Below are 23,846 nucleotides of genomic sequence, written 5' to 3'. Positions count from 1 at the left end.
GTGATTGAGTAACTGAGGAGCGGTGCCGACGTTGAGGTCCGCATCCGCTCCGTCTCCCGGGAGGAAGGGGTATATAAGGTGATGCACAGAGGAGTAGGGGGGAGAAGTGGAACCATCTAGGAATGAAGACGAAGGTGCAGAGATAGAGCCCGGAGAGGAGAGTAATGGAGAGTAATGGAGAGTAATGTACAAGGTGTAGCCAGAGAGAGAGGAAGGTCTACACGAGCCGAGTAATGTACAGTGTGTAGCCAGAGAGAGTGTAAGGTCTACACGAGCCGAGTAATGCATACGGTGTAGCCAGAGAGAGGATAAGGTCTACACGAGATAGGTACTGAAGAGTGTGTAGCCGGAGATGTAAGGTCTACACGAGACGGGTACTGAAGAGTGTGTAGCCAGATGTGTAAAGTCTACACGAGACGAGTGAAGAGTGTAGCGGAGGCGTAAAGTCTACACGAGACGAGAGAAGAGTGTAGCAGAGGCGCGGAGTCTACACGAGGCACAGAGAGTCAGCAGCACAGAATCTACGGGAGAGAAGAGGTCACGAGTTGTACCGTTGTATGGTGACCGTACTGTGAAGAAGAGAGGCCACGCGTTGTATCGTTACAAGTCAAGATTTAATAAAAGAAGTGTGTTCCCGTCAAAGGAGTTTCCTGCCGTCATTTCCAATACTTCACATGTATAGCCGGTATGGCCCTAATGTCATAAATCACACGTTTAACTGTGGAGTTAATGATGACCATGGATTGGACCCATAGACGCACGTGACTGCACAGTAGGCCACGCCCACCAGTGGAGTAATCAATTCAGGGTTCAGGGCATCTATTCAGATTCGGATGAAAGCTGTACAGGGAACACGTTCCTTCGGAGTGGGCAGGTAGGAACTTGGTTGGACAGCGCATTCGTGAGATCCGTGTCACGCGGCGTGAGCTGCGTGGGGCGGTGCGTCACGTGGTGCTGAGCCTGCCCAAAGCGCTCTATGAAATACAAATCGAGGGCGTGGCTATGCACGACAGACAGACAAATAATCCCTGGTGGGCAGTGTGGAACTGTTGTTCCTACCTGTATTAAGCAATGCGGTGCTGTGTAACGTGGGGTCGATTGGTGTGCATCTGGTCATAACGAATGTTCCTCAGAAGAACCCTTTGAAATAAAGAGTTGCCGTTCCACAACGCTCTGGTGGTGGAGTTACTCGACCCTCAAGAGGAGGGCAGAACACAACGCACGAGTATTCCCTCGTTGCCTCGGAACTCGTCTATCGTTGTCTTTATTAGCCGGTCTGTCCCCTCGTTACGATCACGGGAGGAGAGGAATAGGGCGAGCCGGTTACACGTGGTTTTGCCACAAGTGGGGTTCATGCAGGCGTGATGATGCCTTGCAATAGGTGTTGTCTATTTAGTGTCTGAACATCTTAACACCTTCCGATTTTCTTGCCAGAAAGGGGAGAGCCGATTCTTAGAATTGTTTTATTATACAAAGACAAAGATCCCCCGTATAGCCTGTAACAGACTCATAATATAGGTTTTTGGGTCAGATTGCGTTATTTATATATGTGTTGTAACCCTCCACCACCCGACGCGGCCAAACAGTAAGAATGAAGCTGATTGTAATTACCAGCGAAACGTCGTACTACTCAAATTTTTAAATGCTGTTGATTCTTTCTTCAACACACCGGTGGGCTAAAGAAGTGAATTATTTTGTCCTTTGAAAAACGTGACACATTTTTTACTGTTTGGCCGTGTCGGGTGGTGGAGGGTTACGACACATTTATAAATAACGCGATCTGACCCAAAAACCTATATTATGAATAATATTGGTCGCGAAAGCCTACGTGTTAAACTGTAACAGACTGTTGAGGCAAGTGCTGTTAGCGAGTAGTAGCACCTGTTAAGGTCGGCACTGTGACGCATGAGGGGGTGGGAGACAATGGCGGCCGGGCGTGGTGCTGGCAACCCACCCCCTCGTGTGACGTGCTGGCCTTCATAGGTGCTCACTAACAGCACTTGCCCCAACAGTCTGTTCAGGCTATACAGGCGATCTTTGTCTTTGTTTAACTATGGCAGGAAAATCATAGCAGAGCAGGGGGGGCGACGATAGCTGCCGAGTGCGTTAACGAGTGATTTCTCGAATCTTTGCGCAATCGCCTGCTCTCGCGAAGGACTTAGGCGGAGAACATTGTTTGGTTAACCCGCGCCGTCGCTGTTCGAAACCGCGAGCCTCTGGCAGCGAACGCGGCGCCACGGCGACAGTGAAAGTACCGTACAAGCACAGTACAAGCACTGTACAAGCAACGTAAAGCACTGTACAAAGTACAGTACAAGGACAGTACAAGCACAGGGCCGGCCCAGAGTGGGCCTCACAACAGAGCACCTGACAAGGGGGGCCTGGGTTTGTGTCGCTAAAGAATGAGGGGGTCCAGCTCCCCCTCGCCCACTTGGCCTCTAGGTCGACTCGGCCTCAAGTGGCGCTGGCCAATCCACCACCCCCCGTCATAGGCGGGCCATGTCGGTGCTCGCCCACAGCACTTGCCCACAAAAGAGTTCGGTTCAGTTCAGTTGATTATGAAGTGAGCTAAGAAGCACTTAGGTAGGGTTTCATCAATAAAAACACCAAACATTCAACGTCCTGTCGAAGCTAACATGGGGGGGAGATCTTCATCCGTCTGTCCGTGCATCAGCGCGCGCGGGGAATCTTTGTCTTTGTGTATGTGCCTTAATGTGCACATAGCCTGGCACAAGCGCCGTGGTGACATCACCGCCACTTAAGTGGCGAATGACGGTGGTTGTTGTTGTGTGTGTGGGCGAGTTGGCAATGAGTGCTTTGCTCACACGGTTGCTGGCCGGCGGCGGCGGCGGCGTTGGGGTGGATGCGTGCCGACGAGCCGTGGACGAGCTCAAAGTTGTCGACGTTGGTGAGGTAGGAGCTGAGGAACTCCACACGGCTGCGGCTCACGTCGGCCATGCCTGCGCCCACACGCGGCGACACCGCAACCTCCAAGGTTAATTCCAAACTCCAGAAAAAAAAACTATCTAAGCAAATTTTTGCTAACATGTCTTTTATCTTTTTAATGTACGTTTTTCAAACCAGAGGACCCAGAGTAAAAATCCACGCGACCACGGGAGAGAGTCAGAGACACGCAAACTCCCGATTTACAGGTGGTCGTGGGGTGTGCTAGGAAACAAGAAGTGAGTGTTGAGTGAGGAGCGGAAACGAGGTGAGCAGGGAAGGCCCCACTGAAGCTATCATGGAGCTATTTTTACCAGAAGCGACCCTGGCCTTCACAACGAGGGCTCCGTTTGTGCCACGGAACGCCGTACGGGCCGCTTCTCGCCAGACCGCGTGTAAGCCGGGCAACTGCTGTCTGAAGATTTAGACTCAAAGCGACACTCGGGGACGTTTATTGAAACTAAAACGATTAGAATGTTTATTTTTATTTTACCAGGTAAGGCTCCACTGAGCTACACAGCTCTTTTTCAGAAGCGACCTTGGCCATCACAAACGATAGCTCAACGAAGTGGCTTATCATCATCTTCATCATCGTCGTCGTGCGGAAATGTATAGGAACAGCCAAATACTCTAAACACACGTGATGTCGATTCTAAATGTGGAGAGGAGGGAGGAGGAGGGGAAGAAGGAGGGAAGGAGGAGGGGGGAGGAGGAGGTGGAGGAGGGAGGAGGAGGGAGGAAGGGGGAGGAAGGGGAGGAGGAGGAGGGAGGAGGGAAGGGGGAGGAGGAGGAGGGGGGAGGGGGATGAGGAGGGAGGAGGGGGGTAAGGAGGAGGGAGGGGAGGAGGCTGCGGTGCGTTACCGTGGTCCGACACGAACATGATGTCCACACACTTGTGCAGGTTCCTCTGCTTCAGGCCGTCCATCAGCTTCCCCACCAGCTCGTCCACGTACACGAGGATGTTCTTCACCTGCCGTGCACCCGCACGCACACAAAGACAAAGATGCCCCGTATAGCCTTGCCGGCCTTCACAAGTGCTGCTCGCAAACGTCAGCACTTGCCCCAACAGTCTGTTAAAATCCATACGGGACATCTTTGTCTTTGTGCACGTGTGTGCGTGTGCTTGCGTGTGTGCGTGTGCTTGCGTGTGTGCGTGTGTGTGTGCGTTTGTGCGCATCCCTTTCCTGTAATCCCCCCCCCCCCCCACGCGAGCGTCCTTGCCGAGAGCATGCCGTGAACTCCGGTGAAACTCGGCGCTCGTCCCTGAGCGTCTCTCGTTGCCATCGGACCCACACCGCCGCCCCCCCCCCCCGCCCGCCACCGCCACCACCCCCGCCGAATTGTAACCACACGCTGACCTCCACCCCTCCGACCCCCACGCCGGCACAAAAAACGCGTCGTCCGTTTCATCTCCACTGGCGCAAGAGAGGGAGGCAAGGGCGAGAGGGAGGCAAGCGCAGGCACGTGCGAGATAGCGCGGGTCGCGTAGATAGCGCCGCATGGGCAGGCAAACAGCGGGGACCGGGGTGGGGGGGGGATTGGGGGAACGGGGGAGAGCCCCTTTGAAGGGATTAATAATTAAAAGTTCACGAACCTTGAAACTGTTGGGCCCGTAGAGGTGACCGTTGAGGTCCGGTTGCTCCACGTACAGACCGTACACGATGGGCCTGCGGGGCGAGGAGCGAGAGAGGCGGGAAGGGGGGGGGGGCAAGGGGGTGGGGGGTTGGGGGGGTATGTGTGTGGGCAGCGTTATGCAACGCATCGAGGGGGCCCAGAAAAATAAAGTAAAAGGCACAGGTGCAAGTCAGCGCCGTGGTTTGTGTTCACAGGGACGTAGACACGCAGCACATCGGGGGGGGGGAATAAGGTGTGAAGCACAGGTGCAAGTCAGCACCGTGGGTTTAATAGGAAAAGAACAGGGCACGAGAAAGACAGAGTTTATAGTGTTCACTACAAACTGTCACTGCACAGGCAACTGTTCACTCTGGCCTCCGCTTGTTGAGTTGCGGGGGGAAGGGGGTGGTCAAAGTGTGTTAAGGGAAATACAAAATAATAATGCTAAACCCATAGCAGCGAACACGATGATGTGAATAGTGGCGCTGGATTACCACGCGAGGGTTTTTGCCAAAGAGCTCACCGTTCGGCTGGGGGAAGGTCCAGCCAGCGCAGTATCGTGAACAGGCGCAGGTCGTGGTTGATGCCGCTAGAGATCGGAGAGAGAAACAAACCTCAGCGCAAACCATCCTCCCCTCCTGCTCCCCTCCTCCATAGTGCGTGCGGCTGGGGAATTCAACCAAACTGGTAAAATATATTTTTACAGAAGCGACCTGGCCCATCACAAACGATAGGCACAAGGAAAGTTGGCTTACCATCATCATCATCATCACGTAGACATTTATAGCAACAGTCCAAAAACTCGCGCGACGTCGAGTCCAAATGTGGCGGGGGAACAAAAACCGGGGAAAAATCCACGCGACCACGGGGAGACAGAGAAATGCAAACTCCAAGTATACAGCAGCAGGCGTCGTCAAGGGTCAGGGCTCGAAGCCCACGACATTCCTGGATAGCAGGCGAGGTAGTTAACATCTCATCAGGGTAGTGGGAGCCCCAAGGTGGTGGCCTTGCAAGGAAGGTTGAACGATATGATGCGGTGAACTGAGATGATGCAAAGTAAGTAGAGATTTTGACATTTTTTCCTGGCAATAAAACAGGAGTTGAGATGTTCAAACGCCAAATCGATTATACCTCCCGCAAGGCATCAAGTGCCGCATTAACCACACACAGTGCTTGTGGTAAACATGCAAACAAACATGGCTCTGATAATAACAGATGGAATTGTCTTTGAAACTGATTGGCCTACACCAGAGACAGCAGCCTTCTTCAGGGCCGAGTCTCACTACCACCAGCGTCAGGCCAGAGAACAACAAAAGGCGAACAACACAAAGACAATGCCACACGTATCGGAGCATTTACAGCCCGGGGTGAGCAGCTACATCGTGGGACACTTTTTTACAATATCAAAGTATAGAAATGAGAACAGGTGTTCTCCTTTCTAAATGGAGAGGCCCGTTTTTGGGGCACCAAAGACAAAGATCTGCCCGTGTAGCCTGTAGCAGACTGCGGGGGGCAAGTGCTGTTAGCGAGCACCTATGAAGCCCGGCACTGTGGCACACGAGGGAGTGGGTGGCCAACACCATGCCCGACCGCCTTTGTCTCCCTCGTGGCGATGTTTACACACTGTACCAGGTACTCATTTGAAGCTGAGTCGATGTAGGGGAGGCCCAGGACCGGTTCAAATAATCGTCACCGGTGTTAGCCATGAGTGGGAACTAAACTCAGGTTGCCGGGTTCGTAGCGCAGTGCAAACCGCTACACTACCGCCACACACACACAAAGTCAGAGATCCCCCGTGCTGCCTTAACACACTGTTGGGGCAAGTGCTGTTAGCGAGTAGCACCTATGAAGGCCGGGGTGGGTGGCCAGCACCATGCCTGGTCGCCTTTGTCTCCCCAGTGGTGATGTTTTTGCACATCATTTGAGGCACAGGCACACACACATGTGCCCCTGCTCCTCCCCCCCCCCTCTCTCTCTCACCTTGGCCAGAAGAAGGTGCTGGACTTCTTGTCTTGCTTCTCCACCGTGATCCAAATCTGTGGGCGCGAAAAAAAACAGGCATTGCTTTCTCAACCACCGGCGCTGGTATTTAGCGGAATGTTAGCCGGCTGGCGCCCGGATTGGAACCTAGCCTGGAGGCTGGTGCCCGGATTGGAACCTCGCTGGGTGGCTGAAGAAGAAGTAGAGGGAAGAATAAGAAACAACGGCCATTTCCAAATACATAACAACTCGCCATCTGTAGAAACGGCGCTGTTGGTGATTCACGACTGGACTGGTCCCACTCCCGCCCCTCCCCGTGGGTACTCAGGGGCTGCCCCCCCCCCCCCCCCGATACTCACGGGCTGCCCCCCCCACCAGCGGTGCTTGAGCTTCTCCTTGCCCCGGTAGGTGAAGGTGGCGTTGAACTCGCTGTCGTAGATGACGTTGTCGATGATGCCGTGGGACTCTGGGTAGAGGCCCTGAGCGGTGACCCGGGCGGGGAGAGGGGGAGAGAGACAGTGAGGGAGGGAGGGAGGGAAGAAGGGAGCGAGAGGGGAGAGAGAGAGAGGGGGGGCAGAGAGGGGGGAGGGGGTACATAAAGCAAATATAAAACAAAACGAAATGATGAACGAAGCAAAGTGCCAACTACACCGAGCATCTTTTTGTTTCCTCTGATCGCAAAAAAAGAGAGGGAGGGAGGGGCTGCGGGGCACCGCGTGACGACGCTGAGCCGGCTAGGCCCTCGTGCTCCTGTGGCGAGCGTCGCATGCGCTTGGTGGACTCACCGTGACCATGCTGTAGTGATTGGGGAACGTCTTGGTCGGGTACATGGGCCTCAGGTGGCGCGCGCTGGTCCCGCACGTGCCTGGGGAGACGCAACGGAGCGGACACGCATACACGCGCATACAACAACAACCGCCATTCGCCACTAAGTGGCGGTGACGTCACCATGACGCTTGTGCCAGGCCATGTGCATCTTGAGGCCACGTGAAGTGTCGAACGCCTGCTGGCAGGAGGTCACGGAGCAGACCCAGCAGGTGCCACGGGTCGACTGACTGAGATGACTGGCTGATGCACAGAGGCGTAGCTAGGATATTTTGCGCCCGGGGACGAACTATAAAATTGGCGCCCCCCCCCCTCCCCTTTAATCACATTTTCCTATTACATCGAATAAGGAATAACAATTAAAATTTTAATGAAACATTGTATTTAAAGAAGCAAATTTATATAAATTATATTACATGGCTCACTCAGTAACTGTCGTAGACTGGTTGACATAGTCTACAAAAGATTAATTTTTCTTGATTTCACTGTCGCAAACTGGTCAATCACGTAATCAAAATCTGTTTTTTCCAATGTTTCTCTTTCAACGCTAAGAAGAGCAAGATCACTGAGACGATCTTGTCCCATTGAAGCCGCAAATACGACAAAATAAGTTTCAATTTGCTGAACGACCGCTCACAGCTTGCAATTGAAACTGTTATTGTTAATACAAAATTTGCAGTGAAATTCGCAAATTCGGAAATATGTCGTCTCCATAAAACACGATAAAACCAAGAAGATCCAAAGGAGTTTCTGGTAGAACTTCATTCCGGTTACTGAGCAGCATTTTGCAATCACCAATTTCTGTGAAAAGTTCGTGGCCATTGATGTCGGTGTCATAGAAATTTCCAAAATCTGTGCAATTTCGACGAATTGCATCGACATCTGTGTTGGATAGAAGAGTTTTGACGTCCAGCAAAAATCCAAATTTTGTGTTCAGGTCTTTTAGTCGTAAAAACCGTGTTGACATCTCCTGTTGAAGTCGATAAAATACGCTCTTCATAACGCGCACAATTTCTTCTTCTGCTGAAAGTCCTGCATTTCTTGCCAGTTCTCCTGGCATCTTCCGACGTCGCCTAATTCTTTTGTCCACATCGATCCCCCAGGCTGTGCATCTTGTTTTTGAGTTTTCTACAGCAACTTGGCTCAAATCATCACGAAGCTTAACAAATTCATGCTCCAAAGATGTAAGATCAGTTGCTGCTTCCTTTAAATTCATAGTAGGATCCTGTAAGTGCTTCTGAACACGATCAATTTTTCCAAGAATGACATTTCAGAAATGTAATAAAACTATGAAGTTAAAATGTAATACGCATGCCTGTAACTGTTCTGCATCACTTCTGGTTTCAGGCGTCCTAGTTATATCCTCCGATAAATTGTCTAGCAGCCCTACTAGTTCATCCAGTCCTTCATAGATAGCTTTAACAGCTTCTGATCGTGCACTCCAGCGTGTTTCAGGCCGTCGTAGTTTCCGCCACCAGAAAACAGGCCAGTGACTAAGGCTGAAAGACTGCGCCTGTCTGTTGTTTGGGACGTTCTTCCATGTAAGTTCTTAATAGGCACGCGTACCAAAATGTAATTACATGACATGTAGGCTGTGTGTGGGGGGATATATAAACTTTTAGGTTGAGGTGTAGATTTGTGCAGTAGTTTCAGGCTGCTGCGCCCGCCGCAATAAGTTAAAATGTAACGTTGTAAGCCTCATTTTGGCGCCCCTTTACCTTGGCGCCCGGGGACATATGTACCCCCCTGCCCCCCCCTAGCTACGCCTCTGCTGATGCACCACCTGTGCCCCCTACTGTGCCAACTTACTATGCTTTAGCCACCCGGCGCTCCGCTCGTGGTTGTGATAGTCGCTCCTGCACCCTCCGTTGTTGTTGGAGGGCGACTGCCTCCAACTGCCCAGTAGCGTCCTTCACGAGCCTCTTCCACAGAGGCCGATCTTGACAATGCTGGTACCAGTCATCGGTAAGTCCACTTAGCTCCACGTCTTCCACATCACTCCATCTCTTTTCCAGCCCGTGCTGCACCTGTTTAGCCCCCTCGATCCGGCTGAACAAAAGCTGTTTTGGCATACGGTGGCCGGGCATGCGGGCTACATGACCTAGCCAACGCAGCCTTGCCTGCCGGAGGAGCTCACCAATGGGACTTTGCCCAGATCTTTCAAGGAATTGTGAGCTCCTCACACAATCCAGCCTGGTTCAGCCCAGGATGGATCATAGGCAGGCCAGCCTAAATGTTTCCAACCGTCGAAGATGCTCCATTAGGGGGGTCCACGTTTCACAAGCGTAGAGAAGGGAGGGAATGACTGTGGCCGAGAAGACCTGAAGCTTCGTGCGGAGCGACAGACCAGGTAGCTTCCACACAGCGATACGCAACCGATGAAATGATATTGCCGCTCGACTGATTCGGAATAAGACCTCTGCTGTTAAACTGGAGCCGGTCATAAGCACACTGCCCAGGTATGGGAAACTCTCCACTCTTTCCACTACTGCCCCATCACCGATTGGGAGTTGTGGGGGTGGTGTGTCCGATGGAACAAAATACCCAGGCAGGTGCTTAGTTTTGGTGGGACTGATGGTAAGGCCCCACCTCTTAGTAGCACGCTCCAGTCTCAGCAGCAGCGTCTCCAACTCCTCCTCTGAATGAGCAGCTATTACAAAATAATCGACCAATAGGGAGCCATCCCTTGATCGCACCTGGGCATCGATCAGCCTCCCATTATATCTGTACCAAATGGAAATTCCCCCGGTACAGATATTGAAGGCTTCACGAACTACATGGTCAAAATAGATGTTAAATAATGTGGGAGCCAGACGACATTCCTGTCGCACCCCAAGGTGTACAGGGAAAGGCTCTGACTCCCGGCCACGTAGTTTTACCCAGGCCCGCTCACCATAATGAAGGTCCTTAATGATCGTGAGCAGAGGGTCAGGGACTCCGAAAGCACAAAGAACAACCCAGAGCCCAGGCCTACTGATGGCATCATGGGCCTTGACCAGGTCAATAAAGCAGAGATGTAGGTCCTGTTGGAATTCCCTATACCTCTGCTGTAGCAGACGGACAGAAAATATGGTATCTGTGCAGGACCGCCCTCTCCTGAAACCGCATTGGGGCTCCGCAAGCCTCTCCTCAGCATGCCTAGCAAGGCGATGTTGAAATATCCTTGCCAGGATCTTTCCCGGCACACTGAGGAGTGAGATGCCCCTGTAGTTGTTACAGTCTGTGCGGTTCCCCTTATTAAAAAAGGGGACCATCAGGGCATCCTTCTAATCCTGAGGAACCCGTCCAGTGGTCCAGACTGTTATTATGATGTCATGTAGGGCAGTCTGTGTACAAACGCCATCCTCCCTCAGCATTTTGCTTCGGAGATCATCTCTGCTCGGTGCCTTTCCTGGTCTCAGACTCCGGATCGCCTTCAGTACTTCCTCAACAGATGGCACCTCAGCCAGCCACTCACAGGGGGTGACTTCTTCCAATATTTGAGGCACCGCAGCCTCAGCAGGGTCATCCCCACTTTGTGCCACGATGTTTTCCTGGCTGAGGGATTTCCCCTCCCCCAGGACCTCACAGAAATGCTCAGCAAATCTGCAAACCTGTTCCTGGGGGTCGAATATTGGATCACCGTTTTTCCCCTAATGATGATAATAGGTGTGGTGCTGTAGGTTACTTTTTTGATGGAGTTAAATAGTGATTTGTGATCGTGGGCCACTGAGGCAGACTCCATCTCCTCAGCAACCCGCGACCACCACCCATCCTTGCGCCTTATGGCTCTCCGAACCTCCGAGCGATGGTGCATACACACACACACGCACACGCACGCACACACATGAACACACGCACACACGTGAACACGCGCACACACATGAACACACGCACACACGTGAACACGCGCACACACATGAACACACGCACACACATGAACACGCGCACGGCAGCCCCGAGTTGATTACCCACTGCTGGATGCCGGCCTTCGGCAGTGCCGATCTTGGTTGCCGGTTTTACCCGGAACCGCGCAGTCGACAGCCACGACACCGAAGATCAACTCCGGTAATCTCATAGAGCAGGGAGAGCCTCCGTGGAGCGCCACGGTGGCTAGGAGATGTCAACTACCTTGGCTGGCACGCAGGAGGTCGAGGGTTCGATCCCGACACTGACAATGCCTGCTGTACATTTGGAGTCTGTGTCTCTCTCTCATCATCATGGTGGCTATGGGATGTTAACTGCCTCGCCTGGTATGTAGGAGGGCACATTCACACGGAACTTGGGGCTGCAGCCACCGTTGGTTACTCTGCTCAGTCACCAGGAAAACGCTCGCCGAGTTTCTCTCGGTCTCACTTTCAGGAGGGTCCTGCCAGGTTGTTGCTGTGCGTGCGTGTGTGTGCGCGTGCGACCTCAAGTGAGTGACAATCTTTGGTGTTATTACGCGGTGTTGTTGTTACACGGTGTTGTTGTTACACACGCGGTATTAACCAGGGCGGCCACTGGATCCGAACCGCTGAGGTCTGAACTTCGAAGCGATGTTCACCGCTTCCGTTATTATTCCACGTCGTGTTGAGCCAACACCCATTGTTGTACTGTACTTCTACGCCTGCCGGGTCCGTGCTCCCCCACCCCCGCCTTTACCTCACCTGTGGTAAAGCACGGCCACTGTAACCCCCCCCCACCACCCACGTGCGTTGAACTTCTGTCGCATGGCCGCACGGAGCCGACCGTGCCAACCGGAGGTCCCCGCAAGACATGGGGAGACCCCCACCCCGCCACCCTCCCTCATCCAGCAGTGGAGAGACAACGGGGCCTGGCGCGCATGGGTGCGAGTGGAAATCGGGGGGGGGGGATTACTCACGGAGTTTCTGCACCACGGGGATGATGGTCTTGTCGAAGTTGAGGTAGTCGGCTTTGTAGCCGTCCAGCGACACCAGGATGAGCGGAGGCTTCGAGAAGCTGCCAAACGCACGTGGGGAGGGGGGGGGGAGTTGTTACCGAGGCCGCTGTCGCCCCTCGCGTTTTCATCTTTGTCGTCGTCTTTGTTGTTGCTTGGTGGGGTGGGAGTGTTTAGTTTTGAGAAGCGGAGACACCCCGGCCCACCGTCTCCCCGTCAACGCTGGCTCCCAATCCAATCCCGGATCGGTTTCAACATCACACACACCATGCCCGCCTCTCCCCTCTCATCTCACTCCAGTCACCTCCACGCACTCCCCTGCCTCTCCCCTCTCATCTCACTCCACTCCCCTCCACGCACTCTCCTTCCTCTCCCCTCTCACCTCACTCCACTCCCCTCCATGCACTCTCCTCTCCAGTGACCAAGGGTTTCTGTGGAATCCCAACAGTCACCCGATCACTCAGTGGTGGGAGGTCGCTCTTCTCTGCTGCTGCCCCCACAGTCTGGAACTCCCTTTTCCCAGCCATCCGTGCTGTCGACTTCCTGCCCCTCTTCTCCTGTGTCCAACTGCTTCCCTCTCTCTCTCTCCCACAGGCTCACACAGAGACCCACAGACTCACACAGAGACCCACAGACTCACACAGAGACCCACAGACTCACACAGAGACGCACAAACTCACACAGAGACCCACAGACTAACACAGAGACCCACAGACTCACACAGAGACCGACAGACTCACACAGAGACCCACGGACTCACACAGAGACCCACAGACTCACACAGAGACCCACAGACTCACCCGGAGACCCACAGACTAACACAGAGACCCACAGTCTCGCACAGAGACCCACAGACTCACACAGAGAACCACAGACTCACTCAGAGACCCATAGACTCACACAGAGACCCACAGACTCAGACAGAGACCCATAGACTCACACAGTGACCCACAGACTCACACAGAGACCCACATACTCACACAGAGACCCATAGACTTACACAGAGACCCGTAGACTCACACAGAGACCCACAGACTATCACAGAGACCCACAGACTCACACAGAGACCCACAGACTCACACAGAGACCCACAGACTAACACAGAGACCCACAGACTCACACAGAGACCCACAGACTCACATAGAGACCCACAGACTCACACAGAGACCCACAGACTAACACAGAGACCCACAGACTCACACAGAGACCCACAGACTCACACAGAGACCCACAGACTCACACAGAGACCCACAGACTCACACAGAGACCCACAGACTCACACAGAGACCCGTAGACTCACACACAGACCCACAGACTAACACAGAGACCCACAGACTCACACAGAGACCCACAGACTCAGACAGAGACCCACAGACTCACACAGAGACCCACAGACTCACACAGAGACCCACAGACTCACACAGAGACCCACAGACTAACACAAAGACCCACAGACTCACACAGAGATCCACAGACTCACACAGAGACCCACAGACTCACACAGAGACCCATAGACTCACACAAAGACCCACAGACTCCCACAGAGACCCACAGACTCCCACAGAGACCCACAGACTCACACAGAGACCCACAGACTCACACAGAGACCCACAGACTCACCCAGAGACCCACAGACTAACACAGAGACCCACAGACTCGCACAGAGACCCACAGACTCACACAGAGACCCACAGACTCACTCAGAGACCCATAGACTCACACAGAGACCCACAGACTCAGACAGAGACCCATAGACTCACACAGTGACCCAGAGACTCACACAGAGACCCACAGACTAACACAGAGACCCGTAGACTCACACAGAGACCCACATACTCACACAGAGACCCATAGACTCACACAGAGACCCGTAGACTCACACAGAGACCCACAGACTATCACAGAGACCCACAGACTCACACAGAGACCCACAGACTCACACAGAGACCCACAGACTAACACAGAGACCCACAGACTCACACAGAGACCCACAGACTCACATAGAGACCCACAGACTCACACAGAGACCCACAGACTAACACAGAGACCCACAGACACACACAGAGACCCATAGACTCACACAGATACCCACAGACTCACACAGAGACCCACAGACTCACACAGAGACCCACAGACTCACACAGAGACCCACAGACTCACACAGAGACCCACAGACTCACACAGAGACCCACAGATTCACACAGAGACCCACAGACTCACACAGAGACCCACAGACTCACACAGAGACCCGTAGACTCACACACAGACACACAGACTAACACAGAGACCCACAGACTCACACAGAGACCCACAGACTCAGACAGAGACCCACAGACTCACACAGAGACCCACAGACTCACACAGAGACCCACAGACTCACACAGAGACCCACAGACTAACACAAAGACCCACAGACTCACACAGAGCACCACAGATTCACACAGAGACCCACAGACTAACACAGAGACCCACAGACTCACACAAAGACCCACAGACTCACACAGAGACCCACAGACTCACACAGAGACCCACAGACTCACACAGAGACGCACAGACTCACACAGAGACCCACAGACTAACACAGAGACCCACAGACTCACACAGAGACCGACAGACTCACACAGAGACCCACGGACTCACACAGAGACCCACAGACTCACACAGAGACCCACAGACTCACCCAGAGACCCACAGACTAACACAGAGACCCACAGACTCGCACAGAGACCCACAGACTCACACAGAGACCCACAGACTCACTCAGAGACCCATAGACTCACACAGAGACCCACAGACTCAGACAGAGACCCATAGACTCACACAGTGACCCACAGACTCACACAGAGACCCACAGACTAACACAGAGACCCGTAGACTCCCACAGAGACCCACATACTCACACAGAGACCCATAGACTTACACAGAGACCCGTAGACTCACACAGAGACCCACAGACTATCACAGAGACCCACAGACTCACACAGAGACCCACAGACTCACACAGAGACCCACAGACTAACACAGAGACCCACAGACTCACACAGAGACCCACAGACTCACATAGAGACCCACAGACTCACACAGAGACCCACAGACTAACACAGAGACCCACAGACTCACACAGAGACACACAGACTCACACAGAGACCCACAGACTCACACAGAGACCCACAGATTCACACAGAGACCCACAGACTCACACAGAGACCCACAGACTCACACAGAGACCCGTAGACTCACACACAGACCCACAGACTAACACAGAGACCCACAGACTCACACAGAGACCCACAGACTCAGACAGAGACCCACAGACTCACACAGAGACCTACAGACTCACACAGAGACCCACAGACTCACACAGAGACCCACAGACTAACACAAAGACCCACAGACTCACACAGAGATCCACAGACTCACACAGAGACCCACAGACTCACACAGAGACCCATAGACTCACACAAAGACCCACAGACTCCAAAAGACCCACAGACTCCCACAGAGACCCACAGACTCACACAGAGACCCACAGACTCACACAGAGACCCAAAGACTCACCCAGAGACCCACAGACTAACACAGAGACCCACAGACTCGCACAGAGACCCACAGACTCACACAGAGACCCACAGACTCACTCAGAGACCCATAGACTCACACAGAGACCCACAGACTCAGACAGAGACCCATAGACTCACACAGTGACCCAGAGACTCACACAGAGACCCACAGACTAACACAGAGACCCGTAGACTCACACAGAGACCCACATACTCACACAGAGACCCATAGACTCACACAGAGACCCGTAGACTCACACAGAGACCCACAGACTATCACAGAGACCCACAGACTCACACAGAGACCCACAGACTCACACAGAGACCCACAGACTAACACAGAGACCCACAGACTCACACAGAGACCCACAGACTCACATAGAGACCCACAGACTCACACAGAGACCCACAGACTAACACAGAGACCCACAGACACACACAGAGACCCATAGACTCACACAGATACCCACAGACTCACACAGAGACCCACAGACTCACACAGAGACCCACAGACTCACACAGAGACCCACAGACTCACACAGAGACCCACAGACTCACACAGAGACCCACAGATTCACACAGAGACCCACAGACTCACACAGAGACCCACAGACTCACACAGATACCCGTAGACTCACACACAGACACACAGACTAACACAGAGACCCACAGACTCACACAGAGACCCACAGACTCAGACAGAGACCCACAGACTCACACAGAGACCCACAGACTCACACAGAGACCCACAGACTCACACAGAGACCCACAGACTAACACAAAGACCCACATACTCACACAGAGCACCACAGATTCACACAGAGACCCACAGACTAACACAGAGACCCACAGACTCACACAAAGACCCACAGACTCACACAGAGACCCACAGACTCACACAGAGACCCACAGACTCACACAGAGACCCACAGACTCACACAGAGACCCACAGACTCACACAGAGACCCACAGACTCACACAGAGACCCACAGACTCACACAGAGACCCACAGACTCACACAGAGACCCACAGACTAACACAGAGACCCACAGACTCACACAGAGACCCACAGACTCACACAGAGACCCACAGACTCACACAGAGACCCACAGACTAACACAGAGACCCACAGACTCACACAGAGACCCACAGACTCACACAGAGACCCACAGACTCACACAGAGACCCACAGACTCACACAGAGACCCACAGACTCACACAGAGACCCACAGACTCACACAGAGACCCACAGACTCACACAGAGACCCACAGACTCACACAGAGACCCACAGACTCACACAGAGACCCACAGACTAACACAGAGACCCACAGACACACACAGAGACCCATAGACTCACACAGATACCCACAGACTCACACAGAGACCCACAGACTCACACAGAGACCCACAGACTCACACAGAGACCCACAGACTCACACAGAGACCCACAGACTCACACAGAGACCCACAGATTCACACAGAGACCCACAGACTCACACAGAGACCCACAGACTCACACAGAGACCCGTAGACTCACACACAGACACACAGACTAACACAGAGACCCACAGACTCACACAGAGACCCACAGACTCAGACAGAGACCCCCAGACTCACACAGAGACCCACAGACTCACACAGAGACCCACAGACTCACACAGAGACCCACAGACTAACACAAAGACCCACAGACTCACACAGAGCACCACAGATTCACACAGAGACCCACAGACTAACACAGAGACCCACAGACTCACACAAAGACCCACAGACTCACACAGAGACCCACAGACTCACACAGAGACCCACAGACTCACACAGAGACCCACAGACTCACACAGAGACCCACAGACTCACACAGAGACCCACAGACTCACACAGAGACCCACAGACTCACACAGAGACCCACAGACTCACACAGAGACCCACAGACTCACACAGAGACCCACAGACTAACACAGAGACCCACAGACTCACACAGAGACCCGCAGACTCACACAGAGACCCACAGACTCACACAGAGACCCACAGACTAACACAGAGACCCACAGACTCACACAGAGACCCACAGACTCACACAGAGACCCACAGACTCACACAGAGACCCACAGACTCACACAGAGACCCACAGACTTACACAGAGACCCACAGACTCACACAGAGACCCACAGACTCACACAGAGACCCACAGACTAACACAGAGACCCACAGACTCACACAGAGACCCAAAGACTCACACAAAGACCCACAGACTAACACAGAGACCCACAGACTAACACAGAGACCCACAGACTCACACAGAGACCAACAGACTAACACAGAGACGCACAGACTTACACAGAGACCCACAGACTAACACATAGACCCACAGACTCACACAGAGACCCACAGACTAACACAGAGACCCACAGACTCACACAGAGACCCACAGACTCACACAGAGAGCCACAGACTCACACATAGACCCATAGACTCACACAGAGGCCCACAGACTCACACAGAGACCCATAGACTCACACAGAGACCCACAGACTCACACAAAGACCCACAGACTCACACAGAGACCCACAGACTCACACAGAGACCCGTAGACTCACACAGAGACCCACAGACTAACACAGAGACCCACAGACTCGCACAAAGACCCACAGACTCGCACAGAGACCCACAGACTAACACAGAGACCCACAGACTCACACAGAGACCCACAGACTAACACAGAGACCCACAGACTCACACAGAGACCCACAGACTAACACAGAGACCCACAGACTCACACAGAGACCCACAGACTCACACAGAGACCCACAGACTCACTCAGAGACCCACAGACTAACACAGAGACCCACAGACTCACACAGAGACCCACAGACTCACACAGAGACCCACAGACTCACACAGAGACCCACAGACTCACACAGAGACCCACAGACTCACACAGAGACCCACAGACTCACACAGAGACCCACAGACTCACACAGAGACCCACAGACTCACACAGAGACCCACAGACTCACACAGAGACCCACAGACTCACACAGAGACCCACAGACTCACACAGAGACCCACAGACTCACACAAAGACCCACAGACTCACACAGAGACCTACAGACTCACACAGAGACCCACAGACTCACACAGAGACCCACAGACTCACACAGAGACCCACAGACTCACACAGAGACCCACAGACTCACACAGAGACCCGTAGACTCACAAAGAGACCCACAGACTCATACAGAGACCTACAGACTCACACAGAGACCCACATACTCACACAGAGACCCGTAGACTCACACAGAGACCCGTAGACTCACACAGAGACCCACAGACTAACACAAAGACCCACAGACTCACACAGAGACCCACAGACTCACACAGAGACCCACAGACTCACACAAAGACCCACAGACTCACACAGAGACCCACAGACTCACACAGAGACCCACAGACTCACACAAAGACCCACAGACTCACACAGAGACCCACAGACTCACACAGAAACCCACAGACTCACACAGAGACCCACAGACTCACACAGAGACGCACAGACTCACACAGAGACCCACAGACTCACACAGAGACCCACAGACTCACACAGAGACCCACAGACTCACACAGAGACCCACAGACTAACACAGAGACCCACAGACTAACACAGATACCCACATACTCACACAGAGACCCACAGACTAACACAGAGACCCACAGACTTACACAGAGACCCACAGACTAACACATAGACCCACAGACTCACACAGAGACCCACAGACTGACACAGAGAGCCACAGACTCACACAGAGACCCACAGACTCACACAGAGACCCGTAGACTCACACAGAGACCCACAGACTAACACAGAGACCCACAGACTCGCACAAAGACCCACAGACTCACACAGAGACCCACAGACTAACACAGAGACCCACAGACTCACACAGAGACCCACAGACTAACACAGAGACCCACAGACTCACACAGAGACCCACAGACTAACACAGAGACCCACAGACTCACACAGAGACCCACAGACTCACACAGAGACCCACAGACTAACACAGAGACCCACAGACTCACACAGAGACCCACAGACTCACACAGAGACCCACAGACTCACACAGAGACCCACAGACTCACACAGAGACCCACAGACTCACACAGAGACCCACAGACTCACACAGAGACCCACAGACTAACACAGAGACCCACAGACTAACACAGAGACCCACAGACTCACACAGAGACCCACAGACTCACACAGAGACCCACAGACTAACACAGAGACCCACAGACTAACACAGAGACCCACAGACTCACACAGAGACCAACAGACTAACACAGAGACCCACAGACTTACACAGAGACCCACAGACTAACACATAGACCCACAGACTCACACAGAGACCCACAGACTAACACAGAGACCCACAGACTCACACAGAGACCCACAGACTCACACAGAGAGCCACAGACTCACACATAGACCCATAGACTCACACAGAGGCCCACAGACTCACACAGAGACCCATAGACTCACACAGAGACCCACAGATTCACACAGAGACCCACAGACTCACACAGAGACCCACAGACTCACACAGAGACCCGTAGACTCACACAGAGACCCACAGACTAACACAGAGACCCACAGACTCGCACAAAGACCCACAGACTCACACAGAGACCCACAGACTAACACAGAGACCCACAGACTCACACAGATACCCACAGACTCACACAGAGACCCACAGACTCACACAGAGACCCACAGACTCACACAGAGACCCACAGACTCACGCAGAGACCCACAGACTCACACAGAGACCCACAGACTCACACAGAGACCCACAGACTCACACAGAGACCCACAGACTCACACAGAGACCCACAGACTCACACAGAGACCCACAGACTAACACAGAGACCCACAGACTCACACAGAGACCCACAGACTCACACAGAGACCCACAGACTCACACAGAGACCCACAGACTAACACAGAGACCCACAGACTCACACAGAGACCCACAGACTCACACAGAGACCCACAGACTCACACAGAGACCCACAGACTCACACAGAGACCCACAGACTTACACAGAGACCCACAGACTCACACAGAGACCCACAGACTCACACAGAGACCCACAGACTAACACAGAGACCCACAGACTCACACAGAGACCCAAAGACTCACACAAAGACCCACAGACTAACACAGAGACCCACAGACTAACACAGAGACCCACAGACTCACACAGAGACCAACAGACTAACACAGAGACGCACAGACTTACACAGAGACCCACAGACTAACACATAGACACACAGACTCACACAGAGACCCACAGACTAACACAGAGACCCACAGACTCACACAGAGACCCACAGACTCACACAGAGAGCCACAGACTCACACATAGACCCATAGACTCACACAGAGGCCCACAGACTCACACAGAGACCCATAGACTCACACAGAAACCCACAGACTCACACAGAGACCCACAGACTCACACAGAGACCCACAGACTCACACAGAGACCCGTAGACTCACACAGAGACCCACAGACTAACACAGAGACCCACAGACTCGCACAAAGACCCACAGACTCACACAGAGACCCACAGACTAACACAGAGACCCACAGACTCACACAGAGACCCACAGACTAACACAGAGACCCACAGACTCACACAGAGACCCACAGACTAACACAGAGACCCACAGACTCACACAGAGACCCACAGACTCACACAGAGACCCACAGACTCACACAGAGACCCACAGACTAACACAGAGACCCACAGACTCACACAGAGACCCACAGACTCACACAGAGACCCACAGACTCACACAGAGACCCACAGACTCACACAGAGACCCACAGACTCACACAGAGACCCACAGACTCACACAGAGACCCACAGACTCACACAGAGACCCACAGACTCACACAGAGACCCACAGACTCACACAGAGACCCACAGACTCACACAGAGACCCACAGACTCACACAGAGACCCACAGACTCACACAAAGACCCACAGACTCACACAGAGACCCACAGACTCACACAGAGACCCACAGACTCACACAGAGACCCACAGACTCACACAGAGACCCACAGACTCACACAGAGACCCACAGACTCACACAGAGACCCGTAGACTCACAAAGAGACCCACAGACTCACACAGAGACCTACAGACTCACACAGAGACCCACATACTCACACAGAGACCCGTAGACTCACACAGAGACCCGTAGACTCACACAGAGACCCACAGACTAACACAAAGACCCACAGACTCACACAGAGACCCACAGACTCACACAGAGACCCACAGACTCACACAGAGACCCATAGACTCACAAAAAGACCCACAGACTCACACAGAGACCTACAGACTCACACAGAGACCCACAGACTCACACAGAGACCCACAGACTCACACAGAGACCCACAGACTCACACAGAGACCCACAGACTCACACAGAGACCCACAGACTCACACAGAGACCCACAGACTCACACAGAGACCCACAGACTCACACAGAGACCCACAGACTAACACAGAGACCCACAGACTCACACAGAGACCCACAGACTAACACAGAGACCCACAGACTCACACAGAGACCCACAGACTCACACAGAGACCCACAGACTAACACAGAGACCCACAGACTCACACAGAGACCCACAGACTCACACAGAGACCCACAGACTCACACAGAGACCCACAGACTCACACAGAGACCCACAGACTCACACAGAGACCCACAGACTCACACAGAGACCCACAGACTAACACAGAGACCCACAGACTAACACAGAGACCCACAGACTCACACAGAGACCCACAGACTCACACAGAGACCCACAGACTAACACAGAGACCCACAGACTAACACAGAGACCCACAGACTCACACAGAGACCAACAGACTAACACAGAGACCCACAGACTTACACAGAGACCCACAGACTAACACATAGACCCACAGACTCACACAGAGACCCACAGACTAACACAGAGACCCACAGACTCACACAGAGACCCACAGACTCACACAGAGAGCCACAGACTCACACATAGACCCATAGACTCACACAGAGGCCCACAGACTCACACAGAGACCCATAGACTCACACAGAGACCCACAGATTCACACAGAGACCCACAGACTCACACAGAGACCCACAGACTCACACAGAGACCCGTAGACTCACACAGAGACCCACAGACTAACACAGAGACCCACAGACTCGCACAAAGACCCACAGACTCACACAGAGACCCACAGACTAACACAGAGACCCACAGACTCACACAGATACCCACAGACTCACACAGAGACCCACAGACTCACACAGAGACCCACAGACTCACACAGAGACCCACAGACTCACGCAGAGACCCACAGACTCACACAGAGACCCACAGACTCACACAGAGACCCACAGACTCACACAGAGACCCACAGACTCACACAGAGACCCACAGACTCACACAGAGACCCACAGACTCACACAGAGACCCACAGACTAACACAGAGACCCACAGACTCACACAGAGACCCACAGACTCACACAGAGACCCACAGACTCACACAGAGACCCACAGACTAACACAGAGACCCACAGACTCACACAGAGACCCACAGACTCACACAGAGACCCACAGACTCACACAGAGACCCACAGACTCACACAGAGACCCACAGACTTACACAGAGACCCACAGACTCACACAGAGACCCACAGACTCACACAGAGACCCACAGACTAACACAGAGACCCACAGACTCACACAGAGACCCAAAGACTCACACAAAGACCCACAGACTAACACAGAGACCCACAGACTAACACAGAGACCCACAGACTCACACAGAGACCAACAGACTAACACAGAGACGCACAGACTTACACAGAGACCCACAGACTAACACATAGACCCACAGACTCACACAGAGACCCACAGACTAACACAGAGACCCACAGACTCACACAGAGACCCACAGACTCACACAGAGA

General features: G+C 53.2%; 1 protein-coding gene across 1 annotated transcript in view; it reads right to left on the bottom strand.

The window, feature by feature from the left end:
* The window catches only part of ENPP2 (ectonucleotide pyrophosphatase/phosphodiesterase 2), a 66,662-nt gene that overhangs the window by 25,884 nt on the left and 16,932 nt on the right, over positions 1 to 23,846 (bottom strand). The window contains 8 exon segments of the mRNA XM_078604740.1: positions 2,826 to 2,960; positions 3,805 to 3,913; positions 4,538 to 4,610; positions 5,081 to 5,146; positions 6,538 to 6,593; positions 6,897 to 7,016; positions 7,323 to 7,402; positions 12,206 to 12,303. Of these exon segments, the coding sequence (XP_078460866.1) occupies positions 2,826 to 2,960; positions 3,805 to 3,913; positions 4,538 to 4,610; positions 5,081 to 5,146; positions 6,538 to 6,593; positions 6,897 to 7,016; positions 7,323 to 7,402; positions 12,206 to 12,303 (737 nt within the window).

The sequence above is a fragment of the Lampetra planeri genome, chromosome 23 (genome assembly GCF_965212315.1).
Source record: "Lampetra planeri chromosome 23, kcLamPlan1.2.h2, whole genome shotgun sequence".
NCBI lineage: Eukaryota > Metazoa > Chordata > Hyperoartia > Petromyzontiformes > Petromyzontidae > Lampetra > Lampetra planeri.
Note: the sequence above shows the minus strand (reverse complement) of the source record. Positions and strands in the feature narration are given on the sequence as shown.